This window comes from Cucurbitaria berberidis (assembly GCF_010015615.1).
Source record: "Cucurbitaria berberidis CBS 394.84 unplaced genomic scaffold K460scaffold_2, whole genome shotgun sequence".
NCBI lineage: Eukaryota > Fungi > Ascomycota > Dothideomycetes > Pleosporales > Cucurbitariaceae > Cucurbitaria > Cucurbitaria berberidis.
Window position 1 is genome coordinate 4076361 of NW_024468936.1, and position 16973 is coordinate 4093333.

The following is a 16973-nucleotide window of genomic DNA, read 5'->3' on the forward strand; positions in this document are numbered from 1 at the left end:
CAGCTGTTAGTAGCAATCTCGAAGCCTTGTCTCTGGCTGAATCTGCGCAACAGTGCTTGAATCTATCTAACAAGACTTGTTTGACTTGAAACTCGCGGCCAGACCCCGGATCGCTGCTGATGGTGGCTGGCCCCTGCAGTGCGCGCCACTGGTGGTGCCTCGACGTTTGAATTCATCGATCTACATCCGGATGGCTCTACTATCCGGAAGAACGACAACTCTGCATGTCTCCATACGTCCGCTTCTCTTTTCTAGTGCCCTTGCTTACTTCTTTGTTGTTGCACGTTTAATTTCTGAATAGCATCCATGCGTTAATTGGCCCACCAAGACCCCTTTCACCCTTCGCTGTCGACCGACAGGCCACGTTTGAGCGCGGCGCAACAGTGGCCTTTTGGCCATGCCAACATGTCAAGAGAATCGACGCCCTCATTACCGCTGTATCATGCCTCAGCCGGAGCCTCCAAGTCAGCGCGTGAGCCCTCGCCGTCACTGCAGCCCCCAGAGCCGCCGCAGAAGCGAAGCTCGACACCCTCAGTACGCAGCACCCTTCCTGGCATCCACCTCCAAGACGAGTATCCCGACCAAGTAGCCCTGCTAACACAATGTCCAATAGTCAATAACAGCAGCCTACTCTCTCCTGTCGCCGCAAGAGACGGCGCAAAAACTCTCCACGTCCGTAACCCATGGCCTCGCTGCCTCCGACGCGTCGGCGCGCATACACATCCATGGCCACAACGAGCTCCCGCACGAAGACCCAGAACCGCTATGGCTTCGCTTTATCAAACAGTTCAAGGATACGCTGATTCTGTTGCTGCTGGGCTCTGCAGCCGTGTCATTTCTAATGGGTAACCTGGACGATGGCATTAGCATAACGGTAGCAGTGACAATCGTCGTCACCGTGGGTTTCGTACAAGAATACCGGTCTGAGAAGTCAATCGAGGCACTGAGCCAACTGGTCCCGCACTCCGCACACATCATTCGCGCTGCGGTGGAGCACGCACGGAATGGTCGAACACCGAATGGTACTGCGACTGAAGGCGTGGAATTGGAGCATCTCAAGGATACCACAGCCTCACTGGCAGATGCCGAGAGGAGATCGACCGCCATTTCCGCAACCTTGTTGGTCCCGGGCGATTTGGTTCTCTTTCACACCGGCGACCGTATACCAGCTGACATCCGTATTACGCATGCCGCAGACCTTAGCATCGACGAGTCAAACCTCACAGGAGAGAATGAGCCTGTTTCCAAGTCGCCAGATACCATTACCCCTCCACCAGGCATAAAACGCCCATCCTCGCCTTTCTATGCGTCCGAAGCTGCCGGGACCGTTGGCGCCGACATACGCCTCAATGACCAGAAGAACATCGCCTTCATGGGGACATTGGTTCGCTCAGGCTATGGCCAAGGAATTGTCATTGGTACAGGAGGCAACACAGAGTTTGGAGCCATTTCGGCGTCGTTGCAGGAAATCGAGAGCCCGCGAACGCCGTTGCAGCTCTCCATGGACCGGCTTGGCAAAGAGCTGAGTTACATGTCATTTGGTGTCATTGCTTTCATCAGCCTGGTAGGATTGTGGAGGGGTTGGCAGTTTCTAGAGGTCTTTCAGATTGCGGTTTCACTTGCGGTTGCTGCTATCCCAGAAGGACTGCCCATCATCGTCACCGTCACGCTCGCGTTGGGCGTGCTCAGAATGTCCAAGCGTGATGCCATCGTTCGACGATTGCCCAGCGTTGAGACACTGGCATCGGTCAACGTGGTCTGCACCGACAAGACAGGTAACTCATTCGTGCCCCAAGATGGTTGACCAACTTGCTGACTCTACCTAGGCACGTTGACAACAAATCATATGACCGTCACAAAGATATGGCATTTCGACGAGGCAACTCCGATTGATGTCAAGCAGAAACATGAAATCGCCGACCTTGACTCGCCGACCCGCAACATTCTGCGCATCGGCAATGTTGTAAATAATGCCCGTCTCCTGAGCGATGAAGCTGCATCAGCATCAACAGCGGCAGTGCTATCGTCAACCCTGGGCGATGACAACTCTTTAGCCAAGAGCCGATGGGTAGGTCAGCCAACTGATGTTGCCCTTCTCGACCTTCTAGACGCTTTTGAGGAAGACGATGTAAGAGCAAGACTAGGGGATCGTAAGTTCGAGACTCCCTTCAGCTCAGAAAGGAAGTGGATGGGTGTGGTGATCAACGGCAGCTCTGGTGGAGAGCTCGCCCCTCGCACCGATTTCGCATATATCAAAGGCGCCTTGGAGAAGGTGCTGGATCGTTGCGACACTTACGTTACCGCGCAAGGAAGAGAGGTTGTCATGGATCAAGCACGCAAACAAGAGGCCATGAAAGCGGCAGATTCGATGGCGCAAGAAGGGTTACGAGTCCTGGGTTTCGCAAGCGGGGTCTCCAAGGGGAAGAAAAGGAGTACCAGTGGCACTTCTTCACCAGCCCTATCCACAGGCTCCGCATTGGGTGACGACGAACAGTATCGAGGGCTCGCATTCGCTGGGCTTGTTGGCATGAATGATCCGCCACGAAAAGGCGTAGAAAGGGCCATTCGACGTCTAATGGCTGGTAAAGTCAAGGTCATCATGATCACTGGTGACGCTGAAACGACAGCAGTTGCTATCGGCAAGAGCCTAGGGATGCCAATTACTGCAAACTCAGCAATAGGACGCTCTGTGATTCGAGGCGACGAACTCGATCGGATGAGCGAGGAGGAGCTTGCACAAGCCATTGCAACAACCTCGATTTTTGCGCGTACCAGTCCGGAGCACAAGATGAAGATTGTCCGCGCACTCCAATCACGAGGGGACGTTGTAGCCATGACCGGTGATGGAGTAAACGACGCACCCGCGCTGAAGAAAGCAGATATCGGAATATCCATGGGTCGCTTGGGCACTGACGTTGCGAAAGAGGCGGCAGATATGATCTTGACCGATGACAACTTCGCGACGATTCTCAATGCCATTGAAGAGGGCAAAGGCATCTTCTACAACATTCAGAACTTCCTCACTTTCCAGCTCTCCACCAGCGCCGCAGCACTGAGTTTGGTACTCGTCAGCACCTTCTTGGGCTTCCAGAATCCGCTCAATGCAATGCAGATTCTATGGATAAGTGCGTCTCCCTCGCCTTCTCCGCAACACAACCAAACAGACATCCACTGACAAACCAAACAGACATCCTCATGGATGGCCCACCCGCGCAATCCCTCGGTGTCGAACCTGTCGACCCAGCCGTCATGGCGCTTCCTCCTCGCCCGCGCCACGCCCGCGTCCTCACGCGCCCCCTCGTCCAACGCGTCATCCAGTCCGCCGCCATTATCATGCTCGGCACACTCACAACCTATTACCGCGAAATGAGCGACGATAACTTGGTCACTGCGCGCGACACTACCATGACATTTACTTGCTTTGTGCTCTTCGACATGTTCAATGCGCTTACCTGTCGCTCATCCAGCAAATCCGTTCTAGCCGGCGAAATCGGCCTCCTGGACAACAAGATGTTCAACTACGCCGTGGCAGGCTCTCTCATTGGTCAATTAATGGTTATTTATTTCCCGCCGCTACAGCGCGTGTTCCAGACGGAGGCTTTGGGTTTGCTCGATTTGTGCCATCTACTGGCTATAGCGAGCTGTGTCTTCTGGGCTGACGAGGGCAGGAAATGGTATGTGCGGTGGAAAGGGAGACGAGGCTATGGAGCCGGGTATAGTACGGTTGTATGAGTAATCAGCTTTTGTGTAGGTAGGTATGGCATTGTAATTGATGGGTTGATGAGTCCATAAGAGTTCTACCTATGTATACAAATACAATAGACACGAGTATCCAGCTAGCAGGCCAGCCAGTCCTACTTTGTATAACTCAAGAAGTCATCTGGGCAGCTTGTTTGTCGAGGGGGCTGTAGAGATTCACTAATACCACTAGCCAAGGTGCTGAACGGACACTTCGCCGACGTTCATGAGTACGTTACTGTTCAACTAGTCTATCTAAATAGATCCTTGTTTCTACTTCGTCCAATATATCGTGGAGTAAAGAGAGGCATGTCGTCTTCAAAATTCCTCGCCAGGCTAAGATTCGCAAGGCAAAACCAAAACCAACACATTCAAAACGGCCAGACCCAGTCCTCCGTCATCTTCGGATCGATACCTTCATGGAACGCATAGTTCTTCGCTGCAATCTGCTCATTCAACAACGTGTCCCGGGCTGCAGCACCCTTGTTGCCCAGTCCGGAAACCCGGTCAATGGCATCAATCGCTAGACTGTAGCGATCAGTGCCGTTGCGAATGGCCAACTCCAAAGGCGTGTCAATGTTGCCCTTCTCATTGTATCCGCGAACGTGGAGGTTGTGCTGACCCTTGCGTCCGTACGTCAGGCGGTGGATCAACCACGGATACGAGTGGAAGTTGAAGATGCAGGGCTTGTCGTCAGTGAAGATGGCCTTGAACTCGTGCGCGCTGAGACCATGGGGATGCTCGCTCTCGTCTATGAGCTTGAACAAATCTACGACGTTGACGAAGCGGATCTTGAGTTGGGGCAGGTGTGTGCGTAGCAAAGCAGTCGCAGCGAGGGATTCGTGCGTAGATGTATCACCGCACGATGCCATGACGACATCAGGCTCTTCCCCCTTGTCATTGCTAGCCCACTCCCAGATTCCGAGGCCCTTGGTGCAATGTGCGATAGCTTGATCCATCGTGAGGAACTGCAGATGATCCTGTTTATCAGCAACGATGACGTTGACGTAGTTTGAGCTACGGAGGCAGTGGTCCATCGTTGAGAGCAGGCAGTTGGCATCGGGTGGGAGGTAGATGCGCACAATTTCGGGGCTCTTGTTGGCTACGACATCGAGAAAGCCGGGATCTTGGTGCGTGAAACCGTTGTGATCTTGTCGCCAGACGGTCGCCGTGAGGAGGATGTTCAAAGATGCAATCTTCTGCCTCCATTCAACTTCGAGGCACTTCTCAAGCCACTTGCAGTGCTGGTTGACCATGGAATCGATGATGTGGATGAAAGGCTCGTAGCTGTTGAGCAAGCCATGCCGTCCTGACAGAACGTAGCCTTCAAGCCAACCCTAGGGAACGTTAGCTGCGCTTCTATAGCAGAGATGAACATCATCTCACCTCACACGTGTGCTCTGATAGCATTTCCATGACGCGACCTGCGTGAGTCAAATTGCCACCATCCTTGTCTTCTTCGAAGTATTCGCCAAGCCAGACCTTTTGTCCGGCTTCATAAATCTTGGAGAGTTTGTTCGATTCGGTCTCGTCAGGGCCAAAGACACGGAAATCCTTCGGGTTCTCCTTGATCACGTCTCGAAGGAAGACAGCGAAGTTCGCCATGCTGCCAAGCTTGGAAACACCGCCCCTTGTAACCTCGACACCATAATTGCGGAAGTCGGGTACGTGAAGCTTCCGTCTGACAAGGCCGCCATTGGCAACTGGGTTGGCGCTCATTCTCCTGTTGCCCGTTGGGGCTAACTCTCTGAGCTCGGGGATAAGCTTGCCGGACTCATCGAAGTGCTTCTCAGGATGGTATTCGCGCATCCAGTCCTCAAGCAACTTGAGCTGTGCTTTGTCTTTGAGGACATTGGTGAGAGGCACTTGATGTGATCGCCAATAACCTTCCAGGTGGTGTCCATCGACCTTTTTCGGGCCAGTCCACCCCTTTGGTGTGCGAAGAACGATCATGGGCCAGCGAGGTCTAAAAGACTTGCCGGAATCACGAGCCTCTTTCTGATATTCGCGGATCTTTGTGATGCAGCGTTCCATCGTCGCGGCCATGGCTTGGTGCATCGTAGGAACATCGCTTCCTTCAACGAAGTAGGGCGTCCATCCGTACCCGATGAAGAGAGCTTCGAGCTCCTTATGGCTGATGCGGGATAGCACAGTCGGGTTGTTGATCTGGAGATGGTTAGTTGAGCGTCAAACAACTCGGACTCGGACCCAACATGCCTTGTAACCGTTCAAGTGCAGCACAGGCAATACAGCTCCGTCCGTAATGGGGTTGAGGAACTTGGTCGAATGCCAGCTCGTGGCTAAAGGTCCAGTCTCAGCCTCGCCGTCACCGACCATGGTAAGCGCGATCAGATCCGGATGGTCAAAGACGGCGCCGAAAGCGTGAGAGATGGAATAGCCAAGCTCTCCGCCCTCGTGCAGACTGCCGGGAGTCTCTGGTGTGGCATGCGATCCAATACCACCTGGGAAAGAGAACGACTTGAAGAAACGTCTCAAGCCCTCTTCATCTTCGCTCATGTCGGGGTAAACTTCGGAGTAGACGCCCTCGAGGAACGAGTTTGAAAGCACAGCCGGCGCACCATGGCCAGGGCCGGAAATGAAGATGGCGTCCAGGTCATACTTCTTGATCAATCGATTCTAATTGAGAAGAATATCAGCACACGGCTCATTTGGTGCATGTCACGACGCTGCGTACCATGTGAATATACGTGAAGCTTTGTCCAGGGTCTGAGCCCCAGTGTCCCAGCAATCGTCGCTTGAGATGGTCCACCGTCAGCGGATCGCGGAGCAAAGGATTCTTCTTCAGGTAGATCATTGCTAGGCACATGTACAATGACGCGTGGAAGTAGTCGGTCATCTTGCGCACTTCCTCATCACTGAGCGGGTGCTCCGTGATGGAGGATCTGGCGGGTCCGAACGGAGACAAGCTCAAGTTCTCGACATCTTCGGTGACCTTCTCCGGGTCGACCGGAGCGGTCGTGAGCATGGCGTCCATGTTTGCTGGTGAGGTAGTAAGGCGTGCGCCCTCTGCACGTCAGGTTAGAGTCGCGTCGGGTGTCGCAACAGCTGTCGGTGGAAGCGTACAAATGGTGGAGCGCGACAATGAAGTCTTGGAATGCTACAAGGTATAAATCAGGCTGTCAATTGAGCCTGAGGAAGAGGAGTATGATGGTTGGAATGAACAAAGGGTCCCTGCCTGAGAGCTTTATGAGCTCGCCGGCCGCACCGAGGCTGTGCCATTGGCCGTTGGCAGGCGGGATCGAGATACTGCATACGTATTTCCTCGTAATTCCTTGCGACGTGAAAACGGGTGGTCGAATTAGATCTCTGATTGTTTGCATGCCTTGCTGCGTCATGACAAAGTATCCGGTCACCCCACTACCTAGGTAGGTCACTCCAGGGCCAGAAGCGGTTAGTAGCTAAGAGTACTGAGAGGCGCACGCCCTGCCATCTCACCCTCACCTGATGTTTTGTCGCCTGCATGTACGCCATCTTTGCAACCCAATTTTTCCTTCAAGTCAAGAGCTCTGCAGACATGGCTATATGCCGATATGCTGGCCTTGAGCCTCTCGCTGTGTAACGTCGCCGTACTCCGACTCGGTTACCGGAACATGGCGGACGCGTATTGCATGTGCTTCTTGATCCATCTGATTATTTCCGATACGGTAGGCCAATGCCACTAACTCCAACGTCGACCCCGCCAACCCACCCACCCTGGAGCAACCCTTGTAAATCCTACGTCTTCTGGTGATCAATCATACGGTGCCTGGATATCTACCGGGTCCTTACGTAAAGCCTACAGCGAGGGAAATCGATGTTGTCTGCGGGCAGAAGGGGGAGAGGAAATGCCATGAATCATACAACTACGACCTCTAATGCATACCGTAATCGCCCTCTGCAGCAAGTGTCCTCTGGCACTCGGCAAATATCGCAGCCTGCCTTGCGACATCCGCCAACCGACCTATAACCTGCTTATTTCCATCTACGAACCCGTACAAGGCGTAGGGGATATCCACTTCGTTGCAGAATTCTTGGACCAGCTTCTGTGTCTCTCGAAGTCTATGCCTGGGAATCCTTGGGTACAAGTGATGAATGGCCTGGAACTGAAGACCACCGTGGAAGAAATCTAGCCATTGCGGGCACTCGACATCCATGCTTGTGCGTAGCATCTTCTGCGCAAACGACTCATGAATGCCAAGATCGGCGGTGCTCATTGCGAAATGGGAGAGAGTAATCTGAATGTGGAGTGGTGAGGTCAGAGCATGGCTGATTAACACGAACCAGAAGCGGCTCCAGTTGGTTGGAATCGACTTGTACACGACTCCGTAGCCGTACCAGGTCCAGAAGACTGCTATACCAGTGAGCTCAAAATAGCGATGCCACCACGCCGAACCCTTTTTCGGTCCTTTCCCGCTCATCAAGTGCTCCAAGCTCAATCGGTAGAGATTGAAACGCGCAAACAGCATAATAGGATAGTACGTGTAGTGTTGGATCCTGACCAAGACCTTCGCAACGGCGTCGTACTCCATGACCCTCTCGTAGTAGGTTGTCGTAAGGCCCTGCAAAAAACGGTGCGTAACGGCGAAAATTGGTATATACTGGATATCTGGATCATGCTCTGGGTCGTTCGTGACGAGGTGGTGAACGTTGTGGTTGTACTTCCACCAGCAGGCGCTCAAGCCGCCCACATACGATGCGATGAACATGGCGATGGTTGAATCGGTCGTGAAGTCGTGGGTAACGCCAATATGTCCAGCATCATGAACAGTAAATGTAAGCTGGTGCCACAGACAGGCCAGAGGAATGGCACTTGTAATATACCAGCCATGGGACAGGAGGTAAAGAAACGCGCATAAGAAGAATCCGTAGCGTAAGCATTCGATTCCGTAGGATGCATAGTGGCAATCGTACAAACCCTCAGCGACAATGCGCTGTTGTAACTCCCGGTATTTCTGGGTGATGTTATCTTGCGTCTTGAAGTCTACCGATGGGTATTTAGCCTTGTCAAAGTCTAGCTCCTGTTGTGTTCGCCTGTCAAGCACCGACATCTTCGGTGAGGGTGTTGTCTCGTCAAGATCGACTGACGATATGGATGAGGTAGAGGACGGTCGAAGGATCGTCGCGTTGCGTTGTCGTAAGGAAGCGGCAGGACGGTCGGCCGGCTCGAACACTGGGCTTTGGTCTGCCGAAGAGGAAGAGCTGGGCGTCTCTTGCTCTGACGAGTGACCTGATTCAAGATACTCTTCTTCTGACAGTCTATCCAGCTCCTCTTGTGATCTGAACTTCCCTCCCTGAATTGGCGGTAGGAAATTTGTCCATCGTCCTTCAATACGGCCAATCTGGTAGCGGTTCATGAGCTCAAGTGTCTGCGAGGAGTGGAACCTGGTACATGATTGTTAGCAGGAGAGAGAATCAGTTTGCAAGCAGTGAACGGACATACCGAGTGACCTCGTCTGTAGCATCTCGTCCTACCATATGCCGGATAGCTTTGTCCCCACCAGGATGGTACGGCAGCCAAGCGTCGGCTTTCAAGACTTTGTTGTCTACTATGAAAATGGAGCGGCCATTGGCAATCTGTGCCTCAATCTCCCTTCGGCTGAGGATCCTCGACTTCCTCTGCAATTGTGCATCCATGATTGCGGTGTGGTACACAGTGGAGGATACAAAATTCTGGGTACGGTTCTAATGACGAGCGAGCGCTTACGTGTGGGGATCTCACGACATCATTGGCATCAAGCCAAAACGAAATGGTCTGCAAAATGCTACCAAGAGCCAGCCACGGGAAAAAGAGAGGATGAGGTGACAAAGTCGGTGTTGTCTCTCTCCGCCGCGGTTGAGGAGCTAGGACCCTTGCGCCACCATTGCGCCTCGCTTGCCCCACGTGGAATTTGTGACAAAACGGTTGCTCCAGACCCACATACCCATCACCCGACTTTGAATGTGTGCATTTCAACCCAGTGGCTGCTACTCTCCATCAAGAAACAAGTCCAAGGCCAAGCTTGATATGTAAGAGATCCGGCATGCGCTTCCGGAGAGTGTACAAAACCAGCAGGTGTACCAAGAGAGAGCTGGTGCTCTTCCCGCTTTATTAACCCCGGCCAACTCCGCCATCACCAGATTTGCAAGAACTTTATAACCTGGCTCTTTTTCAACGCCTTGATACCCTTATCAGGGTCATCCCACAAGTAGACTATCTCCTGTTTCTTATGACTCAATAATCCTTCCTCCCCTCTTCCGCGATAATCTGGCCCACCACCAACAGCATCATGACAGAGGACATTAAAGAGCTAGCTCGGGAGTGGCTAGAACTCGACGAGGATGAAACCACAACCGACGAGATACACAAACTGCTAATTCGTGGCGATACCAGTGAGCTCGAAAAGCGACTGCGGACTCGCATTGCGTTTGGAACTGCTGGGCTCAGAGGGCCCATGCAGGCCGGCTTCGCGTGTATGAACTCCCTAACAGTCATCCAAGCATCCCAGGGATTGGCGGCATACCTCTTGAAGACTGAGCAGCACGTCAAGGCAAGAGGCGTAGTAATTGGCCGGGATGCACGTCACAATTCAGAAAAGTTCGCCAAGCTCACCGCAGCAGCCTTTGTCGCAAAGGGAATCAAAGTGTGGTGGTATGAAGATCCTACACATACACCCCTTGTTCCTTTCGGTCTGCGGGAGTTGGGTGCCGCCGCTGGTGTCATGATTACGGCAAGCCATAATCCAGCCCAGGACAATGGATACAAGGTGTACTGGTCAAACGGGTGCCAGATCATTCCTCCTCACGACAGCGGGATTGCCGAGTCTATACTAGAGAACCTGAAGCCAGTCAGCTGGGACACATCCGCTGTGGACGAGAGTCTTCTCGTGGAAGGCGCTTTAGGGCTGGTTAATGACAAGTACCACAAGGTGATCCTCCATGCAGCACAGCCTGGGCGCGTCCAGGTCAAGATGAACCCGGATATTAAGTTTGTGTACACACCCATGCATGGTGTTGGTCTCGTTGCGATGAGGCAATGCACGGAGACGCTGGGTATTGCTTCCCAGATGACTGTTGTGAAAGAGCAAGCTGAGCCTGATCCCGACTTTCCAACCGTCAAATTTCCAAACCCAGAAGAGAAGGGGGCGCTCGATCTTGCCATGCAGACAGCAGACAAGGCATCGATACGCTTGATTCTGGCTAGCGATCCAGACGCGGATCGTCTGGCGGCAGCAGAGAGGGTTGACGACAGATGGCACATATTCACTGGAAATCAGCTTGGAGTACTGATCGGCTCATACCTCTACGAACGATACCCGGCTTCCAAGCCTCGATATGACCTCGCCATGCTAGCATCGACAGTCAGCTCCAGGATGCTAGCGGCGTTGGCCAAAAAAGAGGGATTTCACTTCACAGAAACATTGACGGGCTTCAAATGGCTCGGAAATGTGGCGCGCCAGCTCGAAAGCCAAGGTTACGACGTCGTTTACGCGTTCGAAGAAGCGCTGGGTTACATGATACCTCAAACCGTACACGACAAGGACTCGATCAGCGCAGCAGCCATCTTCCTCACAGCCGCGTCACACTGGTCCACGCAGGGCCTCACACCATTCGCTAAACTTCAGCAGCTCTACGAGTACCTAGGATACTTTGAGGACGCGAATACATACCTCGTATCGCCATCGGCAGCGGTAACGACAAGCGTATTCACGGCGATTCGCGCATTGGGCAACCCACACCCCAGCACCATCGGACCCCGCAAGATCGTGCGTTGGCGAGATCTGACCCTGGGCTATGACTCAAAGAGCGAGGACCACATACCAGATCTGCCGGTGGATGCGACTAGCCAGATGATCACCTGTGAGCTGGACGATGGGGCGGTATTCACAGTCAGAGGGAGCGGGACTGAACCCAAGATTAAGCTCTACATTGAGTGCCAAGGAAAGAGCAGCGAAGAGGCCAAGAAGGGAGCTAATGGGATATTGGGAGATCTGCTACGAGAGTGGTTCAAGCCGGAGGAGAACGGGCTGAAGCTTGCGTGAGGTGGACAAAAGTACTTGATGAGTATAGACTTTAGACTTGGTGGGGGCATGAGCATGTACTGGAGTTCTCAAACAGAGCACAATAGATACGCACCTGCATCTTGAGCTGGGTTGTAGCCGCCGAGAAGGTTACATGATGTTACACGACTTTTCTTCAACAACGTCTCTCGGGTAACACCAAGATTGTCGCCGATGGAGGTCGTCACTCTGATACGTACTACTCGTCGCGTTCCCATGATGTGGTAGAAGTAGTATTGCCTCGTGTTCCAGATACGCGCACCTTGATAATCAGTCGGCCATGTAACCGGTGTGGGGCGCTGCATGTCAAGGCCTCGAGAGGTGATCTATCACATCCTTAAGCTCATAGCGTCCTCCCGTTTCGAGCAGTCTGCCAATGCAGCACGCCATGGACATGTGCAGACGCAGCGCTGACGACAGCAAGTCACGTACATTTCTGCCTTGAAAATGCTCGCCAACACCAGGCGGGTATCGGGGTCTAGTGTTGGCGCTACCCACGGTGCCATGGTCCCGCCTGTTCGAGGTGCAGATGCGGGATGGTCCTTTGAGTCTGGTCCAATCGTGGGCGGCCGCCGTAGTGGATATAGGGCAAAAAGCGACAGGTCGTCTTCGTTAAGAGGCGCGAATTTTTGCTGTTGGATGGGTGTAAGGACAGGGGATAGTTCGCCCAGCGCTGAGCTAAACATGGCGTCCGCGAGTTCCCCGGATGTTTTGTGTGTGTTTGAGCGTATCAAGCTGTCGCGATAGCTGCATAGGCGCGTTTCCACACCACTGGGAGCGTTAGAGGCGTCATTCACTAGCCGTTGCGAGGGCATGCGTGCCTGCAGCCAAAGAGTCACGGCCGGGCAAGATGATCGAGTACCAGTATGGTATGGTATGGACGGCCTCCTCGCTCCACCACCCCCCTCAGTGCTCCACTCTCCCAACCCAACCCAACCCTCGTCGCCCGGCCAATACACGCGATATATAATAAAAGCCTCGTCGCCTGCCCCCCGAAGGAATCTGGTTCCTTCGCAAGCTGCTCGCAAGACTCTCGGTACGCGCGCTCGGCCGCCCCCACTAAAAAAAAGGTCCCTGAGTTTCTGTGCTAACAGCATCAAGGCCATCATAGACGCCCAAGACATGTCTCACTCCTAGATCGAACGCGTCCTCTGCGGGATGCTCAGCTGCAGCCGTCCATGGCGGGCTTCGCACACCCAGACACGGCTCTTGCGCACCCAATTCTCCCCGCGACGCCTGATCGAGCACCGTCCTCGAGACAATCCCTCCCCAATGGGCCGTGCAACTATCGCGACGCAGCTTTAGGACAATGTGGATGTGACCAGTTCTGGGACAAGGACAGCGCCGACCTCCACGATGGAAGCGCTGCGCATCAACCGACCAGCGAGCGCTCCACCTGGTGTGTCTGCAAACACCATGCTTGCTTCCATCTGAGAGTGTCGCGTGCCTCTGAGCCACCCGCGCCCTCGATAGCTACTGCCATTGCTCCTTTGCATGCCAACTGGAACGACCAGGCTCAATTGCTGCCGGGGTCGCAGTCCAATGCATACACAGGTGCTAGAAAGCGCGAGGCCCCTCGTTCCCCACAAGATACTACTCAAATTGTACACAATGGCCACATCATCAAGACATCTCATGCTGGGCCTAGTCGCTATGAACAAGGTCGGGACACTCCATCGCAGACCAGCACGACTGGCCTTCCTGGAATCCCTTCAGTGTGCAGGCTATCTTATGACCAGCGTCCAGCAGCTGACAATGCATCTAGGCATGGCGTAGACCAGTCTCGCCACACTGTGGCAGGCCTCGGTCTTTCAATGATGCATTTGGAGAGCAGGGGCACTATTAACCGTCAACAGTCTCCTTCGCCGACGATAGCTGACGACGCCAGTGTCGTTCCCGTCCCCCAAAGATCCTACAGTGATCCAGAGATCGCCTCGACAAGAGCAAACTCTATTCAGATCGAAGCGAACCGAGTCCTCAACCCGTCGCGTGGCATTATAGACCAAGTGTTCGAATTCAATCGTAACCTCCAACTCGACGTGCCCGGCGATACCATTCCGAACACGTACAACCCCGACGACTTCATACAAAGCGCTACAGAGGTTGCAACACCAAGTGTGAGGAACACACCCGATCTTGCTGCTGCCGACCAAGCTGTGCAGGAAGGGAAGAAGCTGATTGACACGCTCGCCCGCCTGACGTCAAACACGCCGCAAGCAAACGGCTCACCGGCGAGGCCAACGAGCGCGGCGTCCGCTCCTGAACAACAGCTTTTATTGACAAACTCTCCTTCAGCGCCGCAAGAGCAGCTGCAAACCCTCCTTAGATCGGCATCCCCGCAAGGTCTCCAAAAGTTAGTTTCGTATCTAGCCCCACTGCACAACCTTTTGAACTCGATCCCAAATGTAGCCAACACCATGAGGGACCTCGGCAGCCGCTTGGATATGCTCGAGAACGGATCCTTTAACTATGTCCAGCCTGAAGACCTCAACCAAACTCTTGAGATGTATGAAGGCAGACTCATCGAGATTGAGCATCGTATGGATGAACACGAGCGATATCACCAGGCAACCGATGACCAGCACAGTAGTAGCTCGTTTAGCAGAAGGCATCTCGATAATGTTGCAGCGTCCTTTGGTTCCAATCACTCTTTGCAATCCACCACATCGTCAGCAGTTATCCTTGCTGCCATGGACCGGAAAGATACGGATATGGAGATTGGTACGATCAAAGATCGTCTAGACTTGCTTGAGGCAGCATCTCTACCCACCACACTCAATCCTTGGGAAGTTGAGGTCGTTTTGTTACCGTGGGGTCGAGAACTGCGCGGCATCTGGTTTTCGCCTGACGAACCCATGCATAGCTCGTCCAGGACCACGACCCAGGACTCGGAAGAGTGGACACAAGCGCGGGCCTCGAGGCTTGATCCAAACCTATCATCTCCGCAAGATCCGACACGAGATACAGACTCGAGTCCTCAACCCGGCACTAGGTCGCAAGCCAAAGATTCCATCTTCAGTGAAACCGAAAGTGGCTGGAGTAGCCAAGCCATCAGCGATTGGGCTTCCAGGTCGACTGACGACTGGCTCTTCCCAAAAGGCTGCGGCAGCAACAACATGGTTTACAAAAGGCTCCAGAGTCGAGGTTTCATACGACAGGTCACAATGAAGGGTGCTAGTGCTAGAGACATCCAAGCTACTCTATCAAATGCATTTAGCGATCTACTGGAGCACCTGAGCTATACCGATCAGGATCAGCATCCGACCATCGCTGCGTATCCTGGCCTTCGAGCCTCCTTCATTCCTTTACGAAAGGTTTTGAAGGAGTCTAAACTTCGCTTCCTGACACCGGCCGAGATGGCTAGCTCCGCACTATGGTCCGCGCAGTTCCTCACTGCCGGTGTTATGATGCGCGTATCAGGTGGCAGGAAAAGGTTGTATGTGACACATCGCGAAGCATACATGCAGCAAAGCGATGCAATGGGGACTTCATGGACGTGGCAAGAGCTACGACAATTGCCCCGCTTCCAGCCTGATCAAGACTCGCAGATGGAAGGCAACGATGAGCACTGCCAGCCCGAGGTTCCAGAGGCAGATGCGAAGGAAGCCTGCTGGCAGTTTGTCGAGGCCTACGATGCCCCTCCTGCTAGCGTTCACTCCTCGTTCAGCAGTAACCAGTCAGTCCAGCTCTCTATGCGGCCAGCTGATCGTCAATGGCGACGGTCGATTACCCCGAGCTCAATCCTAAAGAACAAGTATCTTCAGCCTATCTCTCCCTTGAGCGAGTTTCCTCCACAACGGCCGAGTCAATTCCGGAACCGCACAGCTTCTGCCTCTGTCGTCAACACCTTCCCGCCTGGATCGTCAAAGCGCCGCTTCAATTCGTCTCCAGTCAAACAATCGTCTGCTCCGCAAGCCACCTCACGCGCTCCAAGTATCTCCATAGCTAGGCTCAAACGCCGTCGCGTCACAGACTCTTCGTCTCCGCGACCAGAAGAGAACGTGCGTGCTGAAGCGCAAACCACAATATGGGCCGCCACCCCGCGACGTTCCAGGGAACCGCCTTCTCCATTCTATTCGTCGCAGCTCGCACTACCGCGCACGAACTCGGATGTGACGAGCCGACCGAGCCAACGATCCATTGCTGTCGTAGGTAAATCGACGCCGTTTGCATATGCAACCCCACATTCTGGGCCGTTTGTTGGCGGCCACGACTTTAGTGCCTACAGCAACGGCGGAGATACCGAACCTGACGACGACGACGATGCGTACAATGATGATGACGGGGAGGCAAGCTGGCGCGGAGTAACCGATGGCGATGAAGACAGTGCATCGAGCTCCGCATCTGACGCGCATGCTGGAGCAGAGGAACCAGGCAGCTTCTCGGGTGAAGATAGTGGATTTGAATCCGAAAGTGGAGATGATGGACGCTCAGAAGTGGAAGGCGGATTTGGCGCTCAGCAACAGCACAATGATGATGACGAGGAAGAGGACGTTTTTGATTCCTTACTCGATGTACTGGAGCAGTAAAGCGACTGCGGGGTTGTTTATGATATGTGGATATGTATTGATTTTGGGTTTGGGATTAGGCGCACTACGAGTAGGGGTCCTGGACTTTTAGGGTATCTTTTCTGTGCTTTACGGATACCACGACAGTCAGGACACACCGGAGAACGGGCTGTGGGCAACTTTTTTGGGCAAGGCGAATGCTCTTGTACGATTCTTGTTTCGTATATTCGGCTGCGCATTCTCACCGCAGCGATCATCTTTCATCAGGCCCTGCTTTTCCAGTCGGGGTTGTATACTATCAAAATTAGCATCGGACATCCTGCTCTCCTCGACCTCGCTGTCGCACTCTGCCTGCCACTTTCTCGTCTCCACCCTCATTGCCGCCCTGCGCTCGTCTCCAACACCAACGCTCTGTCAGACTCCCCTCGTCACCCATCAGGCTTATCACACGCTACGAACGGGTCGCTAAGGGTTGGCTGCGAGGTATATAGGCTGCGGCAGCGGTTCAATCAACATACACGTAAACCTACTGCCATCTCGCCTATTAGAAGTGTGATTGAGCGATCTTTACACTTGCGTTTGTTTTTAGGGGGGTTTGTCTTTTCTAGGGCGATTTAATCGGTTTAGAGGGAATTTAGTATGTTTTTCAAGGAGATAGACTTCTAGGGGCCGGCACGCGCTCTTAGGGAGC

General features: G+C 53.5%; 6 protein-coding genes across 6 annotated transcripts; 3 read left to right on the top strand and 3 right to left on the bottom strand.

Moving 5' to 3' along the window:
- Positions 1–254: 254 nt before the first annotated feature.
- Positions 255–3732, top strand: K460DRAFT_334534 (calcium-transporting P-type ATPase-like protein; the record flags this gene model as incomplete). Its single annotated transcript, XM_040930918.1, has 4 exons — positions 255–534; positions 614–1775; positions 1827–3125; positions 3188–3732. Exons 1-4 carry the CDS (start codon positions 406–408, stop codon positions 3730–3732), a joined length of 3135 nt encoding a protein of 1044 aa, XP_040791009.1. The 5' UTR covers positions 255–405.
- A 377-nt stretch (positions 3733–4109) lies between these two features.
- K460DRAFT_353422 (phosphoketolase) lies at positions 4110–6733 on the bottom strand (the record flags this gene model as incomplete). Its single annotated transcript, XM_040931715.1, has 4 exons — positions 4110–5075; positions 5125–5904; positions 5947–6375; positions 6434–6733. The coding sequence occupies 4 exons, from the start codon at positions 6731–6733 to the stop codon at positions 4110–4112; spliced, it is 2475 nt and encodes an 824-aa protein (XP_040791010.1).
- Positions 6734–7610: 877 nt separating this feature from the next.
- Positions 7611–9372, bottom strand: K460DRAFT_375307 (fatty acid desaturase; the record flags this gene model as incomplete). The annotated part of the gene is made up of 2 exons (XM_040934755.1): positions 7611–9120; positions 9179–9372. 2 exons carry the CDS (start codon positions 9370–9372, stop codon positions 7611–7613), a joined length of 1704 nt encoding a protein of 567 aa, XP_040791011.1.
- Positions 9373–9665: 293 nt separating this feature from the next.
- On the top strand, positions 9666–12105 carry K460DRAFT_364439 (uncharacterized protein). The gene has a single exon (XM_040933009.1). It carries the CDS (start codon positions 10005–10007, stop codon positions 11754–11756), a length of 1752 nt encoding a protein of 583 aa, XP_040791012.1. The 5' UTR covers positions 9666–10004; the 3' UTR covers positions 11757–12105.
- Positions 11751–12563, bottom strand: K460DRAFT_364440 (uncharacterized protein). Its single transcript, XM_040933010.1, has 2 exons — positions 11851–12563; positions 11751–11792 (listed from the first exon to the last, which is right to left on the bottom strand). Exon 1 carries the CDS (start codon positions 12458–12460, stop codon positions 12104–12106), a length of 357 nt encoding a protein of 118 aa, XP_040791013.1. The 5' UTR covers positions 12461–12563; the 3' UTR covers positions 11751–11792; positions 11851–12103.
- On the top strand, positions 12173–16366 carry K460DRAFT_74653 (uncharacterized protein). The gene is made up of 2 exons (XM_040938655.1): positions 12173–12810; positions 12876–16366. Exons 1-2 carry the CDS (start codon positions 12588–12590, stop codon positions 16301–16303), a joined length of 3651 nt encoding a protein of 1216 aa, XP_040791014.1. The 5' UTR covers positions 12173–12587; the 3' UTR covers positions 16304–16366.
- The last annotated feature ends 607 nt before the right edge of the window (positions 16367–16973 follow it).

What these genes read in the sequence shown, in the direction of transcription:
- K460DRAFT_364439 (XM_040933009.1), top strand. Translation starts at nt 10,005, where the DNA reads ATGACAGAGGACATTAAAGAGCTAGCTCGGGAGTGGCTAGAACTCGAC.
- K460DRAFT_364440 (XM_040933010.1), bottom strand. Translation starts at nt 12,460, where the DNA reads ATGTTTAGCTCAGCGCTGGGCGAACTATCCCCTGTCCTTACACCCATC.
- K460DRAFT_74653 (XM_040938655.1), top strand. Translation starts at nt 12,588, where the DNA reads ATGCGTGCCTGCAGCCAAAGAGTCACGGCCGGGCAAGATGATCGAGTA. An exon ending in AGCTGCTCGCAAGACTCTCG is followed by an intron (nt 12,811 to 12,875) that starts GTACGCGCGCTC and finishes AACAGCATCAAG; the next exon opens with GCCATCATAGACGCCCAAGA.